The sequence below is a fragment of the Ischnura elegans genome, chromosome 6 (assembly GCF_921293095.1).
Source record: "Ischnura elegans chromosome 6, ioIscEleg1.1, whole genome shotgun sequence".
Classification (NCBI taxonomy): Eukaryota; Metazoa; Arthropoda; class Insecta; order Odonata; family Coenagrionidae; genus Ischnura; species Ischnura elegans.
Genome location: NC_060251.1, coordinates 38,611,914 through 38,628,139, shown reverse-complemented (window position 1 = coordinate 38,628,139; position 16,226 = coordinate 38,611,914). Strand labels below are relative to the sequence as shown.

The 16,226-nt window shown below is 38.6% G+C and overlaps 1 protein-coding gene across 1 annotated transcript; it reads left to right on the top strand.

Moving 5' to 3' along the window:
- Positions 1 to 6,933: 6,933 nt before the first annotated feature.
- LOC124160780 (parkin coregulated gene protein homolog) lies at positions 6,934 to 9,572 on the top strand. The gene is made up of 4 exons (XM_046536816.1): positions 6,934 to 7,289; positions 7,459 to 7,630; positions 8,738 to 8,887; positions 8,973 to 9,572. Exons 1-4 carry the CDS (start codon positions 7,077 to 7,079, stop codon positions 9,131 to 9,133), a joined length of 696 nt encoding a protein of 231 aa, XP_046392772.1. The 5' UTR covers positions 6,934 to 7,076; the 3' UTR covers positions 9,134 to 9,572.
- Positions 9,573 to 16,226: the final 6,654 nt, after the last annotated feature.

Here is a 16,226-nt window from a genome sequence, read left to right as displayed (position 1 = left end):
GTAATAAAAAAATTTATTTCATTTCAATGCGGTAGTTCCTCGCGGCTGAGCTTTAAGCCACCGAGTGCGTCCACCGTGTTGCGGATGGTGGGTCAACCTCTAGATATAGAGGTTAGCTGCGATATAAGCAAGTTTACTTGTCGAATAAGCAGTCGTGGACAAAAAGCGGCGGTTATCCGAGGTGGTATGGGTCTATCCCTGGGTGAGATAGGCCATCTAACTGATACACTAAACATGTGAAGATACTGTGACTTGGCGATGAGAGGCCGCCAACAATTATGCCTCACATCACCCGGAGGAGAGGGCAGCTGCTCTTCTTCATATGAGTGAAGGTGGAGATCACGATGGTCAGTACAGCGACACTCATTGCACTTCAGGTGTGGTAACATTTACTTTAACGGCTGTAGTACTGCCATGTGGAAGGCAAGGGGAAACCACCACATTATTATCCCGAGGAGGCGCAGCTACTCCAACTTTAAATTGTCTGACATGATGGAATTCTCTCAGGTAAAAAATTCCGGAGGTAAACTAGTCCCCCATTCGGATCTCCGGGCGAGGACTACTCGAGAGGGTACATCGGTCAATTGTGATAAAGTTATGAGGATAGGTACATGGAACGTGAGATCACTCAGGACTTGCGGCAAGCTAGAAAACCTTAAAGTGGAAATGGAAAGATTGAATATCGACGTGCTAGGAATCAGCGAAATGAAATGGCCTGAGGAGGGAGACTTTTGGAGTGGAAGCTATAGGATTATACACACAGGATCCCTGAACGGTAATGCTGGGGTTGGGATAGTGCTCAGAAAGAGCGCCGGAATGCGTGTGAAAAGCTTCCTACAGTACAATGAAAGGATAGTTATGGTGAAGATAGAGACTAAGCCGGTAGATACCGTAGTGGTACAGGTCTACATACCCACGACAGACTACGAGGATGAAGAAGTTGAAGACGTCTACGATGATATAAAGGAAGTAATCAAAAAGGTAAGGGGTGAAGAAAACCTAATTGTTTTAGGTGATTGGAACGCTGTCGTCGGCGAAGGCCAGGATGGGAGAATAACCGGAAAATATGGATTAGGAAATAGAAATGAAAGAGGAGAAAGGCTGTTAGAGTTCTGCACAGAACACAAATTAGTGGTTGCCAACACTCTATTTAAGAATCACATGCGAAGAAGATACACATGGAAAATGCCAGGAGACAAAAGAAGATTTCAACTAGTCTATATTTTAGTGAAGCAGAGGTTTAGAAACCAGATAAAGGACTGTAAAAGCTACCCGGGGGCAGATATCGACAGTGATCATAATCTAGTGATGATGAAATGCCATCTGAAATTCAAGAAATTGAAGAAATCAGCAAAGAACACCTGGCAATTAGAGAAACTTAAGGAGCCAAAAAATCAACAGGCCTTTCAAGAAGTAGTGGAGCGCAAGATAGGACTAGATCAGTCTGAAAACTCAGTTGAGAATAACTGGACTACCATAAAAAGTGGATTTCAGGAGGCCGCTAGAGAAATTCTAGGGATAAGAAAATGTGTTAAGAAAAAGCCATGGATCACGGATGAAATCCTAGACCTCATTGAAGAAAGGAGAAAGTAAATGAATATGAATACTGAGGAAGGACAGGCTTGCTACAAGAGAATAAGGAACGAGATTTGCCGCCAAGCGAGGAAAGCCAGAGAAGCGTGGATGAGGAACATATGTGAGGACGTACAAAATAACCTAGTAAAAGGGAAAGTGGAAGCGGCCTATGGAATAGTGAGGAACCATTTCAAGGAACGAAACACAAAATGTAATAGCATAAGGGACAGGAATGGAAACATTCTAATTGAAAATGAAGACAAAGCCGAGAGATGGAAGGAATACCTGGAGGAATTATACAACGGGAGCAAACTTAGCTCAAAAGTTCTCGAAGAGGAAATTGAAGTTGAAAAGGATAATATTGGAGCAAGCATCTTAAGATCAGAATTTTACGCTGCAGTAAGAGACCTGCGAAAGAATAAGGCCCCAGGAACAGATGACATTCCAGCAGAGTTAATAAAAAATGCAGGAGAAAAGGTCTTAACTCAACTGTATAAAACTATCTGCGATATGCACTCAACAGGAGATTTACCTAGTGACTTCGAGAAGAACATCATCATTCCCATACCCAAAAAGAAGAGAGCTGAGAAGTGCGAAGAATTTAGGACCATAAGCCTGACGACACATGCGTCGAAGATTCTGACAAGAATCATTTACAGGAGAGTTGAACGAAGAGCAGAAGAATTCCTGGATAAGGACCAATTCGGATTTAGGAAAAGCAGGGGCACAAGGGAAGCAATTTTGGCTCTTAGGATGATCATAGAGAAGAGAATGGAGAAAAACAAACCAACCTTCATAGCATTTGTCGATTTAGAGAAGGCCTTTGATAACGTGGAATGGAATTCAATGCTTAGAATTTTGAAAGAAATCGGCGTACTCTACAATGATCGTAGAATTATTCATTGTTTGTATAAAAACCAAGTAGCTGTGATCAAATGTGGACCAAATGGTGCAGAAGCGAGAATAAGAAAAGGGGTGAGACAAGGTTGTGCGCTTTCCCCCTTAATTTTTAATGTTTACATTGAGAAAGCCATCAACGAAATCAAGCAGAAAGCTTCGGGTGTCAATATCCACGGAGAAAAAATTAGTATGCTGCGATTTGCTGACGACATAGCAGTCATAGCCAAGACAGAGAAGGATTTGAAGAAGACGTTGACAAACATGGAAAGGACAATGGCCAGATATGTATCAGCTGAAAATCAACAAAAAGAAGACTAAGATATTAGTTTGCAGCAAAAGAGAGGAGGCTAAAACAAACATCAACCTAGGACAGCATAAGCTTGAAGAGGTGAACGAGTTCTCTTACCTGGGAAGCCGAATTACCAGCGATGGACGGAGCAAGAAAGAAATACACAGTAGAATAGTGCAGGCGAAGAGGGCTTTCTACAAAAAGAAGAATCTTCTTACAGCTGAAAATACCAGCATAGAAGTAAGGAAACAATTCATCAGATCCTACATATGGAGTATGTTTCTCCAAGGAAGCGAGGCTTGGACGTTGACAGCAGCAGAGAAGTCAAGAGTGGAAGCATTCAAAATGTGGTGCTACCGAAGAATGATGAAGATAAAATGGATTGACCGTGTGAGTAACTAGGAAGTGCTAAGGAGAGTAGGAGAAAAGAGAAGCCTCCTAAAAACATTAAGCAGAAGAAGGGACAACTTAGTTGGCCACATTTTGAGGCACGATGGTCTGATGAAGACAATCGTTGAAGGACAAGTGGAAGGGAAAAAGGGCAAGGGACGGCCCCGAATGAGTTATATAGGACAGGTTATAAAGGATGTAAAAGAAAATAAATAGGTATGTAGCTATGAAGAGATTAGCGGATAGGAGAGAGAAATGGAGAGCTGCGTCAAACCAATCTTAGGATTGTTGACTAATGATGATGATGATGCGATAGTTCGTTAGTTGCAGAAAATTATTCAAGGATATCAATTATTGAATTGATTACGGCAAAAATTTGAGCAAATAATTAGGCAAATCCCTAGGAGGTAAAATGTAGAAGTAATGGGGGACTGGAATGCTCTAGTACGGGTACGGGGTGATGGAAAGAAATACGAGACGTTGGGATTTACAATGAGAAATTATTAGGGGATAGAGCAGTATAATGTTGCAGGGAGAACAAATTATCAATGACGAACACATGATTTGAGCATCACAATTGGTGGAGGTATACACATTAGAGTATAAACATAGAGGCTACGTGAAGACATCAGATAGAGTACACCATCGTCAGTGGTGCTAACTCCATGGGGCCTGAGCCCCCTCAAAAATTCGTTATGGGTGTGAGGAAAATATGTGTAAGTCTTGCCAATTTTCCCCGGAGTGTCCAGATATCGAGATTTGAGTTATCAGGGTTCTAATGTTGATCATATGACTTCTAAAATGCTTAAAAAACTTAAAACTCACTACCTATAAAATTTCCCGGGGCAAGATCCATGGTTTGGGCCCCCACAATATTTTTTATAAATCGCCATCCCTGACCATCGTCAGGCATAGTTTAATATGGAATAGAATGAATAACTGGCACAGTTCCCCAGTGGCAATTAACAGATTTGGACCACAACTTATGAGTAATGAGATGCTATGTAAGGTTCAAAATAATTTTTTTAAATCTGATGAACAGTTAAATGGAGAGTAGAAGCCCTGAGGGGGCCTAAGACAAAGACTAAAAATAGTCGGGAATGATTTTCAGAAGACAGCAGAAATTCAGGTTGCAGCGGAAAGGTAAGTGAAGGTTAAAACAGGCATAATAAGCGTGGAAGAGAAGTTGATTGAATACTAAGATAGTAGATGGATTAAGAAACCATAGTTCACAGGAGAAATGATTAAGAAAGTGGAAAATAGTAGGCAAATAATGTGGAAAAGACAAAGAAAAGAGGTTATGCAAGTAAACAAGCAAAAAATAACATCAGGAAATGAAGATAGAATAGAGAATTGGTGAAAAAGGCAATATGAGGAAATGTATACAGCAGGCACACTGTACACCTAGGAAAAGTTTTTATTAGGTATCAAAACAGTACAGCCCATGCCAAAAATTAATGCTTAAAGAAGGATTTTGACATAATGAGAAGAGGTTAAGTATAAATGTAAGGAATATGTGAAGGGTGTGAGACAGTAGGCACAGAAGAGAGATATTAAAAATAAAAGCAGTCAATAAGGATAACCTACGACCAGGAATTTTAAAAATTGAATACACAGGCCTTCAGAATGTGAAGGAGAGGAAAGCAGTGGGTATTGTGTGCATACCATGGGATCTTCTGCAGACTTTTGGAACTTGTCAAAGGACAAGTAAGGTTGGGTAATAACTAAAGAATTTTTGAAAGTTGTCATTCCAATGCGAAAAGAAAGAAGACAGCCTTAGAATGCTCATATTACAGAACTTTTCACCAAATACTGCAAGCAATACAAGTAGTTCTAAGAATTATTAATAGACAAATACAAGGATCAGTTTGGACTGAAGAAGTGAAAGTCAACCTGAGATATGACACAGCAGCGGATACAGAAAAAAACTCAATGGGAGGGTGCAAAAGATACCTTGAGTTACCTTTACTTTTTTTTGTAAGAAAAAATAATCAAGTCACATGCAAAGTTTAATAAGGTTTTAATTAAAGTGAATATGTAAAAATACAAGACAATGCCATCTTATGATATAAAAAAGTTAAAATTGTGGTTCTGCAATGTTTGGCAATAAGGGCGGGCCCACAAGGGGGGGGGGGTGCACCCCCCATCTGTACCCGCCACTGATGTGACAGCAGAAAAGAGGAATTTATAATATTACCAGTACCTTTATGCTTCCTCATGAATTTTGAAAAAGCATTTGATGAAGGTGGGCATACTTTGGATGGTAGGAATAAGCAACTAATGCATAGCTCAAAATATGTATATCAGGATGCAAACATAGGGGTAGCCGATGAAGACACCAGGAGGCAAGCATTATCCAAGATATGGCTGCCCACCATCGCCATTTATGTGTAGCATGTGTGCTGAGGAGATGGTAATTGGGAGATGTTAAGAGGTGGAGGTTAAAGTGTAGGGAAAGATGCCTACATCAACGAGTTTCATGAATGATCTAGTGTTGATTAGCAAGTCTGCCCACTAGTTGAAGAGTTATGGAAATAATGCAAGGAATTTGTCATGAAGATAATTCACATAAAGACCTTAAGTATACATTCTTATATTGTGACGCCTAATAGATGCAGTGTAGTAATAAGTGGCATAAAAGTAGATGAAAATAAACTTGAGCTATTGAAGCTATTTAACTACATATTTTGGCAGCACATTAAAGGGAAAAAAACACATAAGTAAGAAAATCTAGAGAATTGCTCAGCAAAGATGATAATGGATAGGAAAGAGCTGATGAGGCTAATCATTGAGCAAGAAAGTAAAGAAAATACCACTGAAAAGTCTGATTATGGTAATGCTATCCAGTAAGAAAACTTGGAGGCTGAGGTATAAGGTCAAACAAGACTGGAGGTATAATTAAGATAAGGGTATGGAGGATAATTAAAGATGGATGAATTAATGGATGGAGAGATAAAGGAATGAGGAAGTTCTAGAGTTGGTGGGTGAAGAGAGGAAACTTCTGAAGGAGAAAGAAAGGCTACAAAAAGGGTTTGGATGGAGTAGGTATTATACCTCAGAACGGAGATGTAGGTACCATCGTAAGATGGCATACCAGGAAATACACAGTGTAGAAGGGATTCACCAAAGAGAAGGGATATGGACACCTCAGTTTACGGTATTAGAGTTATCTACACCACATAAAAGCTATGCATGTGGCATATAAATACATTAAATGATACCACACTGATGCTCAACTCTGCATGAACAGTATACACAATACATTGGACTATATTAAAAAGAAATACTCACTGCCGGATGACGTTGATCAGACCATGATTTAGGAACACCATAAAGGGTCAGAAACGTTGCAATATCGTCTCAGACACAATACACAGAAGTCGACTAGCCTACAACACGTATTTTTACACTCCATCTGAATTTAATTTTCATTCATAACTAAAATAACTTTTTCATAGTGTAAGCTAGTTTTAAAAAACCGTCAAAATAAACCAAGTGATGACGCTGGAGGCAGTCAACGGCATGGAAACAGCACACTCCACAGGTTTACCATGAGCTTTAGAAACTATTGTGTTGATATCTAGACAATCGCATTCTCTCCATGACCAGTTTACTAATACATCTACGTATTCATCTGTATTACACACTCTCAGTATCTATACATGTCACAGAAATAATTACCAAAAAGTTACCGAACAATACTTCGACTCACATTTGAAATTTTTTCACCGCCGATTTGTCTGAGAATGCGAATAATGATCGTCATTTGTTTCGTTGCCAGGCAACGTTCGAAAACAAATATGGTGGAGGGAAGTATGTTTTGATGTGTCTCGCGTGAATAATCGTTAATATAAGGGGGAATGCTTAGATGAAGAAAAGTGAAATAATTTTGTAAAGACGGAACTAAGCGAAGTAATAAGATATGCCCACGCCTCAAAGAAAAAAACGACCTGTAAGAATCGTTCCTGCGTTCACAATACAAGCATACCAGAAAAATGTCGTTGTTCAATCTCCACCAAAGTTAACACAGAAGCCAAAAACTCCGAAGGCTACAGCTTTCAGCAAGTATTATAAAAGAGGCGACTTTCCTATTTCTTTGGAATTCGACACATACGGTCACAAGATAGCTTGGAAGGTTAGTTTATCATTTATATGTTTTCCTATTGACATGAAACACTCGTGTAAAACATATTTTAATAAAGTATCAAGGTGTTTCTCGTTTTCATTGAATCACTGTTAAATTTAATTTATTCTTTCATAAATTTTCGTGCAATTCCGGATACCATTACCTTTTTTCTACACAGGTGGACATAGATAAGCTGGACTTCCATCACTACTTGCCACTATTTTTTGATGGATTGCGTGAAACAGGCCACCCATATCAATTTTTTGCTCGTCAAGGAATATACGACATGCTAGAGCATGGAGGCTCAAAGATTCTACCTGTTATACCCCAATTGGTTATCCCCATTAAAAGTAAGTTGGACCTACCCTTAGACTGCGGGAACGTTTTCATACGTTTTGCATGCTGACTGTGGGAAAATCGTTTGACCATTGCTCAACTACTTTCAGGGGTTTCCCAAAATTTTTAATGCTACCCGTATATCTGGCACTTTCCCTCACCCTTAGGATCACTACCCAGTGAACAGAACAAGGTGCAATAACATTGCAGACAGGTTGTGTGAGGTTGCAGAGGTTTCAGAGTTGTTCAGGTCACTTTGCAACATTACTATAACGTAATAATTAGATCTCCAATAGTTTACAGGACTTAGAATTTTTCGAAATTCATTTGAAGTGAATAAGCAATTGCCAAAAGGATATATTTTTAACTTCCTATGGGAGAAGACTAAGAGGAATTGAAAATACTGCCGCGGGGATGTTAATAGAGCTTTCCGCTATAAGCATAATTTATTGCTGGATGAGAAACTCCGGCATGAGTATTTTCCACTTAAGTTTTTCATTTAAACTTGCATGAGAAACTTAGCGACTTATAATTTCCCCCCTGAAAGCACTATGCAGGGCACATTGAAACATACCTGCAACATAGTAATTACATCTCCAAAGGTCTTGAGGACTTGCAATAATGTAGTGTGTCACGTTGCAACAACGCTGTGATGACGTTGCTAAAATGTGGTAGGATTTAAGATGTTGCCATCGTGTTGTAGCAACTCCCAGTAGGTTGCAGTGAGACGTTGCTGCAACGCTGTGGCACCATACATGGTTTACAGGGAAAGGGGCTTAACTCTCCTGGGCCAGCCCTCACAGCAGGGGGCGCCTCCAGGAATTTCTTTTCCTATTGCTACTTACCCACTCCACACTGTTAATTTGCCAACAACAAGTGCCCAAATGTAGGCCCATCCTTTGGAAAGTAGGTAGGAATGGTCTTCCAATATAAAAGATTTCTATCTCTGCGATACTTTCAGGGTAGAGGGTAAAAATATTTGCTGCTTCTCTATGGCATAGGCCGGTGGCTAACATCTTAAACTACCGCAGCCCAAGGGTTAATTTAATACCAGGAATAATAATAATAATACCTGAATGAACACGACATATCATATAATCAATTGTATGTATTTTTTACAGATGCTTTAAACACAAGGAATCCAGAGATCATATGTACAACCTTGAAAGTACTACAACAATTGGTTATGTCAGCTGATATGGTTGGAGTGGCATTAGTGCCATATTATCGACAGATTCTTCCTATTTTTAATGTTTTTAAGGACAAAAATGGTAAGTAATTACTATCAAGAGAATAAGATACTCAATACACTTCTTAAAAACTGTTGCTAATAATCCCTAAATATTTTCCCCTTAGTCAATATTGGTGATGGCATTGATTATACTCAGCAGAGGAGGCAGAATGTGGGAGATTTAATAGAGGAAACACTAGAAATTCTGGAAAGATATGGAGGAGAGGATGCTTTTATAAATATTAAGTATATGGTACCAACATATGAATCTTGTATGCTTAATTAAAAATTCAATGTATAGGCACACAATTGTATGTTTTTAATAGCACAGAGTGAAGTTCTTTTCACAGCATCTTCCCAATTGTATAATTAGGAATCATGATAAATTTGTAACATTTTCTTTAGAAATTCGATTAGTGGCAAATTGTAACTCATTTACTTCACTATAAGTGTACCCTTTATATAAAAAAATTTTTGAATCACAATGTTAGCTATGGGTGTATATCAGTGAGATGTTTGTAATGTGTTGGTTTTTTAATTTTAAAAAGGTTTCACAGTGATCATGGCTTGAAAAATGTGCAAAAAAAAGTGGTCGAGAAATGTCATGTTGTGAAATACCATAAAAATATTGTCATAAAAATTGGGCGACATTAAGTTCCCCTTTCCAACAATATTCACCCAAGTACCATGTAAATGTGGATTAAAGAGTTGTTAATCACTGAAAACTGAGAATATGATTTATTAATTCTCACTCATCTTTTTGGGGAATTAAAACGATATTGAAATGCATTTCAAGTAATTTGAGATGTCCCTCTTCATATTTAAAACTTTTTTCCAATTATAAAGGAATAGGTAACACAAAATGGTGGAACTAGTTGAATGAACTGCAATTGGGTAGTTTCCTTCATCAAAGAAAACGAAAGGCATTGATTCCAATTCCCTACCCACCATTAGTGTATTCATAATATAAAAATTATTTGGTTTTAGAAATACCGGTTTAGATGAATGTCAATGGTTACTTTTTATCCTCATTTGAAAAAGGCCAGATTGGCACCCATGCGATGCCACTCAACATGACGTCACAGGGACCTAGTTTCTCTAGGAGTAGACAGGAGTTTTACATCGTCTGAGATTACCAATGCATGCATGAGGCACAGAGCTCAGGGAAACATGTCTTAATAATCACTTATTAAAACTGGCTAAGGTCGGAAAGTTTTCTTCGTTTGATATGATATTAATAATCCTTATTTAAGCCAAGCGCTACCAGCTAGCAGGGTACTAGCTGCTACCTGCTATCATCCTGCGTCGTATCAGCGCTCTAAGCCTCGCCCCAAGGTCACCTCACTTGCGGCAGCGGGAACCAGAAAGACGTCACATGGAGTTTTCCCGGCATTCATACTTAGCCGTCACGTTTTCGCGCGATTGAACATTTTCACTTTTCATTTAATCGCGAAAAACAGGCATGTATCGTCATTTGAAAATCTAAATGCGAGAAATATGTACTCCAGGAGTAATAATCTTTCGATTTAGGCAATAAAAAAATAAAAGGATACCACCCTATTGGGTAGAATCAATATAGAACTTAGGTAGGTAAGAATCATGGAAATACTCCGTGTAAACCAAAAGTGGTGTGAAAACGTGCAGAAACATTGCGCTGCAACCAACATGGAGTTGCTGCAATGTAATGGCAACGATGCAAAATCAGCCAAAAGTCCTCTCTACCACGTTTTTGCAACGCAATGGCAACGTAACTGCAACCTCTGGTGAAACATATTTGCTACACTTATGCCATCCATTGGTGAGGTTATTTCCACCTCTTCTCATCAATTCTATATTCAGGGCGAAAGCAACAATTTCTATTGAAATACCCAATTTTCTTCAGAATATTAAAATACGCTTTAAAAACCCCATATTTGAATAGATGTTGGGGAAAACTATGTCCAAATAACACTCTGCTGAGCCACCGGCAACATGTCACAACCTTTCTGCAACCTAGTGAATATTCCACTCTCACATACAATCAGTGTCTTATGAATAGGATGAATTGAATAAAAATATGTATTTCCTCTGGATAAAATATTACGTCATAAAATTTTTCCGACCAAGCGAGTGTATCAGCTATTTAATTAGGACGTTGCAGAAATGTTGTCAAACCCCTAGCTACATCCTGCAACCTTTCTTTCTCTCAACGCGCAACTTTGCAACGTTTCCGCAACACATTGTGTTTACTGGGCTGCTTGTATTAGCTTTTGCTACATGCATTTATGGGGCATCTGCTGAGGCGGTCACAATCTTATAAGCTTTGTTCTGATATGTAGTAGCTAAACAATTTGACTCAGTTCTGACGTAAAATAGATCTTATGGACCTCAGTGTTCCAAGAGATGTTCAATGCAGGTGGGCAGGTACTTGCCATCGGAAGTGAGTGATACTGCTTCAATTTTGCTCACAAGGCAGCACAGACTAATGTCCTTCAAAATACAATTTGAAGATTATTGTCCATTCATTTGAATTAGATTAGTTTTCACATTCAATTTTGAAAAAGTATTCAACAGTAGATATTCGTCATCAATATTCTTTCCTTGGTTGCATCAGCAAAAGTTTTAACTGTGTTGGAATTGCCAACTCAGCAATGATCATCTTATATGAAAATTGATTGGCTTAGGGGATATTAGCAAAATTTGACCAAAAGAAAAATGAATTTATAATTATGCAGCTACTTCTTAATATAGGCACTAATTATTATTATTTTGAACCATTTTTACAAAAATCAGTTAAGTCTGGCATAGATAAAACACTGGAAGTATACTCAAAGCCAATCCCCTCCTCTTTATGACACTGGACTCAAAACCTTCCATCCAAATTTAACTCATCATGCACAGGTATAAGCACTAAGGTACCCTTCCTCTTTGTTAAATTCAGGGGCATCTTGATGGTGCGGAAAATATATACATTCAAGACTGGATAGAAATTAATCATTAATGATTACAAGTATAAGGAACATTCATTTTTATAAAACAGGTACTTTTTTCAGTTTAATATTTTTAGACAGACTTTTGTAATGTATTTCATCTTTGAAGTGCAAGGTGGGCCAAGGAGATCAACCTTAATATTACATATTAAGGTTGAGGGGGTCACTCACTCTTGGGGAACTCTACACCTAACCAAGACAACCTTCAGGCACTTCTTCAGAACTTCTTATGGAAGGCCATTGCAAATCCTTGACCAATGGGGGGCAAGGTGTTCAAACCCCCTTGGAAATGTCTAGGAGTTATGGCCGATGGTGTGCCTGTACTCTCCATTTAACTCCCTTAAGGAAGAGGGGACTTCTTAGTCTCAACCTCGCCCGAATAAAGGCATTTTATTATTATTATTATCATTTATTATTATTAAGCAAAGCTTTGTTTTAAGCAAAAATATTCAGGGCTGCCGACTTACAAAAATATTGGGGGACCCAAACCAGGGATCTTGCCCCAGGAAATTTTATAATTGGTGAGTTTTAAGTTTTTTAAGCATTTTAGAAGAGTCATATGATCAAAATTAGAACCCTGATAACTCGAGTCTCAATATCTAGACACTCCGGGGAAAATCGACAAGCCTGACGCATTTTTTCCTCACACCCATAGCAAATTTTTGGGGGCTCGGGCCCCCTCAGTCCCCATGGAGTCGGCACCACTGAAAATATTCATTCTGATCAAATTAAATGCTCTCACAAAGTAATCATTGAGAACTAACCATAAACAAGTGGTCCACGGCTGCTGCTCTGGGCTACAAGCCGGCACTATGTGGTGGTAAAATAACTAGCAAAGGGTCTCATGCCATAGGGAGTTTGCATAAAGAATACCTCACTAAAAGTTTTTGCATTATACACAAAATACGCAAAAAAAAGTTTTTTGCATTAAGACTGAGTTGATAAATGCTTTTTTCCACTGAAATGCAAACTAATAAATGAATAAAATTTGAACAATGAATAATTTGGAAAGATTTTTTCTTTTTAATATTTTTTTCTTCTTCAGGTTTTTGCATGATAAAAGAAGTTCACGCAATTTCTGTAACTACTACCGGCATCCACAGGGACGCCGACTTGCAAAAAATATTGGGGGGGCCCAAACCGGGGATCTTGCCCCGGGAAATTTTATAAGATTTTATAAGATATTTATATATTTAATGGATAAGTAGTGAGTTTTAAGTTTTTTATGCATTTTAGAAGAGTCATAGGATCAACATTAGAACCCTGATAACTCGAATCTTGATATCTGGACACTCCGGGGAAAATGGATAAGCCTGATACATTTTTTCCTCACACCCATAACAAATTTTAGAGGGGGCTCGGGCCCTCTCAGGCCCCATGGAGTCGGCGCCACTGGGCATCCATGCTAGTTGTAGTGTAAGGGTGAGGGAAGGTTAAGTTCCATTCAAGAAGTGGCTTGTCAATGGAGCAAAAAATTATAATATTTATAATTTAAATCATAAATAGTCGCAAATATAACAATTATTTGCAAATATGGCCCCTATGAATTTGAGAGAGAATACAAATTTTGTGAGATAATTAGGCGAAGTCAAAAGAATTTTCTTGAGTGCTTTCATTTATAGGTTCAGTGGTGGAGTGAGGCAGAGGGGGGGGGGGGAAGGGCAACTTTCCCTTATTCCCGAGGAGTTATCTTAAACTTAATTTCCAAAATTCACCACTTCTATGCATAGTGTCTTTTATTTTCTGAAGGAGATGCTCGCAAATTGAGAGGTAGCGCTTACCCCTCAGGCGCCCCGAAAATACACGTACATCGCCATACAATCCATGGGCGTACCCAGCGAGGAGCAGGAGGGGGCAGCTTCCCCCCTCCCTAGAAGCAAAAATCGCAAATGTCTTTAAGGAAAATAGTATTTTTTTAAGCAAACAATTGTGAAAAGTAATAACGAGCTGTTACAGTTTCCTTAAAATATTGATTTCATTCACCTTTTCCATACTTAAATCTCACCTACAACTTGAACAACGATGACTTATCCCTCCCCCTCCTAGTTTTGATCCTGGCTACGCCCTTGATACAACCGACCACAATCCACGCCTTCCTCAAGTATACGATATACGGTAACTGAGAAAAAGCAGCATTGATTCCCTTTCACTAAGCTATCGAGGATTTAACTACTGATGTTTTGGTCCTATGACTCGACATCACTCAGGGTCAGTCGATATCAATGCGGTTTGTGACGAATAATAAGGATATCAAACGACCTTGGAAATTAGTCGTAATATTTTGGACTAAAGCATACTTAGCCGCCTATTGTCTTTGTCTCTTATACAGCTAAAGAGCCAGAAATTAATCGGGAGTATCGCTAAGTCAATATTCTAAGCTGGTCCTGGAAACTTGGCCCTCTTCACCTATCGAAAGGTATTTGATTACAAGCGTGATTTTTGCGTTGAAACCAAGCAGATTCTCGTGAGCAATCGTGGACAATTCTCTTCTACCTCTACCACTTCTAAAAGGGAATTCTTTAGAGGAAATTTACCCGTAGAAATTTTTTTCAACTATGTAGTTCCCTCACGCAGGAACTACACCGGGAATCAGTGGAGTTTAGTAATAATTTCTGACATAGATCCATTTGAAAATTTCTCACGAAAAATAATTAGATTATAACTATCAGTCATGCATAACCGCGTGCTAAGGTCAATGCTATCATACGATCATCAAAGAATTCGGAGAGTGAGCGGCATATACAGAAGGGAACCAATTATTAAGCCATTATTTTAATATCTGTATGGAAATTATACAGCCCTCTGGTTAAGGAGCACCTCCTTGTAGGATATGTTTTTAACATTGAATACCCCACGGGAATGCCTCTTTCTGGCTCCACACACCATCATTAATTTCCGAATAACGCAGGTATAAGATAACGTTTACGCTATTTGATAACGTTTGCTTGAAAAAAGGCAGTCGCAGTTGAATACGGTTGAGGAAGAGCTCTGAACTACGTACGAGGCTGCAGCTGCAAGGTTATATGTCATATGAACTTTAGTTAGTATTTATAGCTTGGTAAATTCTCAGGAGTAACAGACCAGAAGATGATGGAGAGAAAATATAGCAAAAGTAACTTCTAAAACATGAATTCAAGATCCCAAAACTTATAATAACTTTTTACGATTGCAACTGGGATTTCTATGAGATACCTTGAGGTGCCTTGGATGTAGAGATAAACGCGGTATTCTAAAACGAGGAAAGGTAAACGTTTTTCCCATGAAAAGACTAAGTTTCTGGCGTTTGAGGATCAATTTTCATGGATAATTTCCGAAAACCAGGGCGAAAAAGGCAATTGTGAAATATATTTCTATTTGTCTATTCCCACGGTCTAGGTACCAAAATACATCATTCCAGTCATGATTGTGACGAATAGTTTGGAGTAGCTCTCCTTTAGCTTAGGTAGGCCCAAAGGAAATGCTTAATTTATTAACCGTACTTTTTTTATTTTTCGATACATTTTTAAATTTAGGATCGCGATGAAGATATTGAAAATATTAAGACCATAGATTACTAATTTCATGAAATAAGTTATTCGAAACATTGATCTCAAAAAGTTTTATTTTTCGACCTTCAGGTATTTTTCAAATAAAAAAAAGTTTTCTTTATACTCAACGCTTCCTAACGGAGATAGAGCTAGAAAAAAATGTTCCCCAGGGGGGTATTTGGAAGGGTGTACCCCCTTACCTGTGTCTCCTAAATATTTCGGTGGAAGGTTGGACCTTTTGACCTCCTCCGCACTATGTGAACTTAACCATTTGGGCTGTATTACAGCCATCGGCATGATTATAACTTTTAGTTACTTATGATTATCATCCAGAAGAAACATTGCAAGCGGCAAGTAGAAAAACTGGATCTTAAAAGCACACTACGGCGCCCTAAGAATATGTCGAATGTATTGTATTAGGAGGAGGCGACCGACAGCTAAGGCCATTTTTGTAATGAGGAAAGGATAAGGAAATAAGGGAGGAAAAAAAACATCGTCGACATTGTCTACTCAGAACGCAAGGAGGCAAGGAAGAACTCGGAAGGAAAAAGTAAGTTGTCACAAAAAAAACTTTATTTGCAATTTTACCAATCGGACAGGAATGGGTGATGAGAGCAACTTATAACGATAGAAAAAAATGGACCCAAGAAAAAAGGGTGAATGAGTTGGGGAAATGATCAGAAAGTGGATTTGCCTTGATAAAAATTTGTCAGAGGCCATATCAATGGAGGCAATATTCCTGAGAGTAGAAGTATATTAAAGTGTCCATGACGGTTTCCTCACCACGTCCTTGGAATATTTAGCCCTCTTGGAAGTTTTTACGATGGAATATTAGGCATAACTAAGTGGAAAAATCTTCTCCAGCTACCTTGAGATTCCGGAC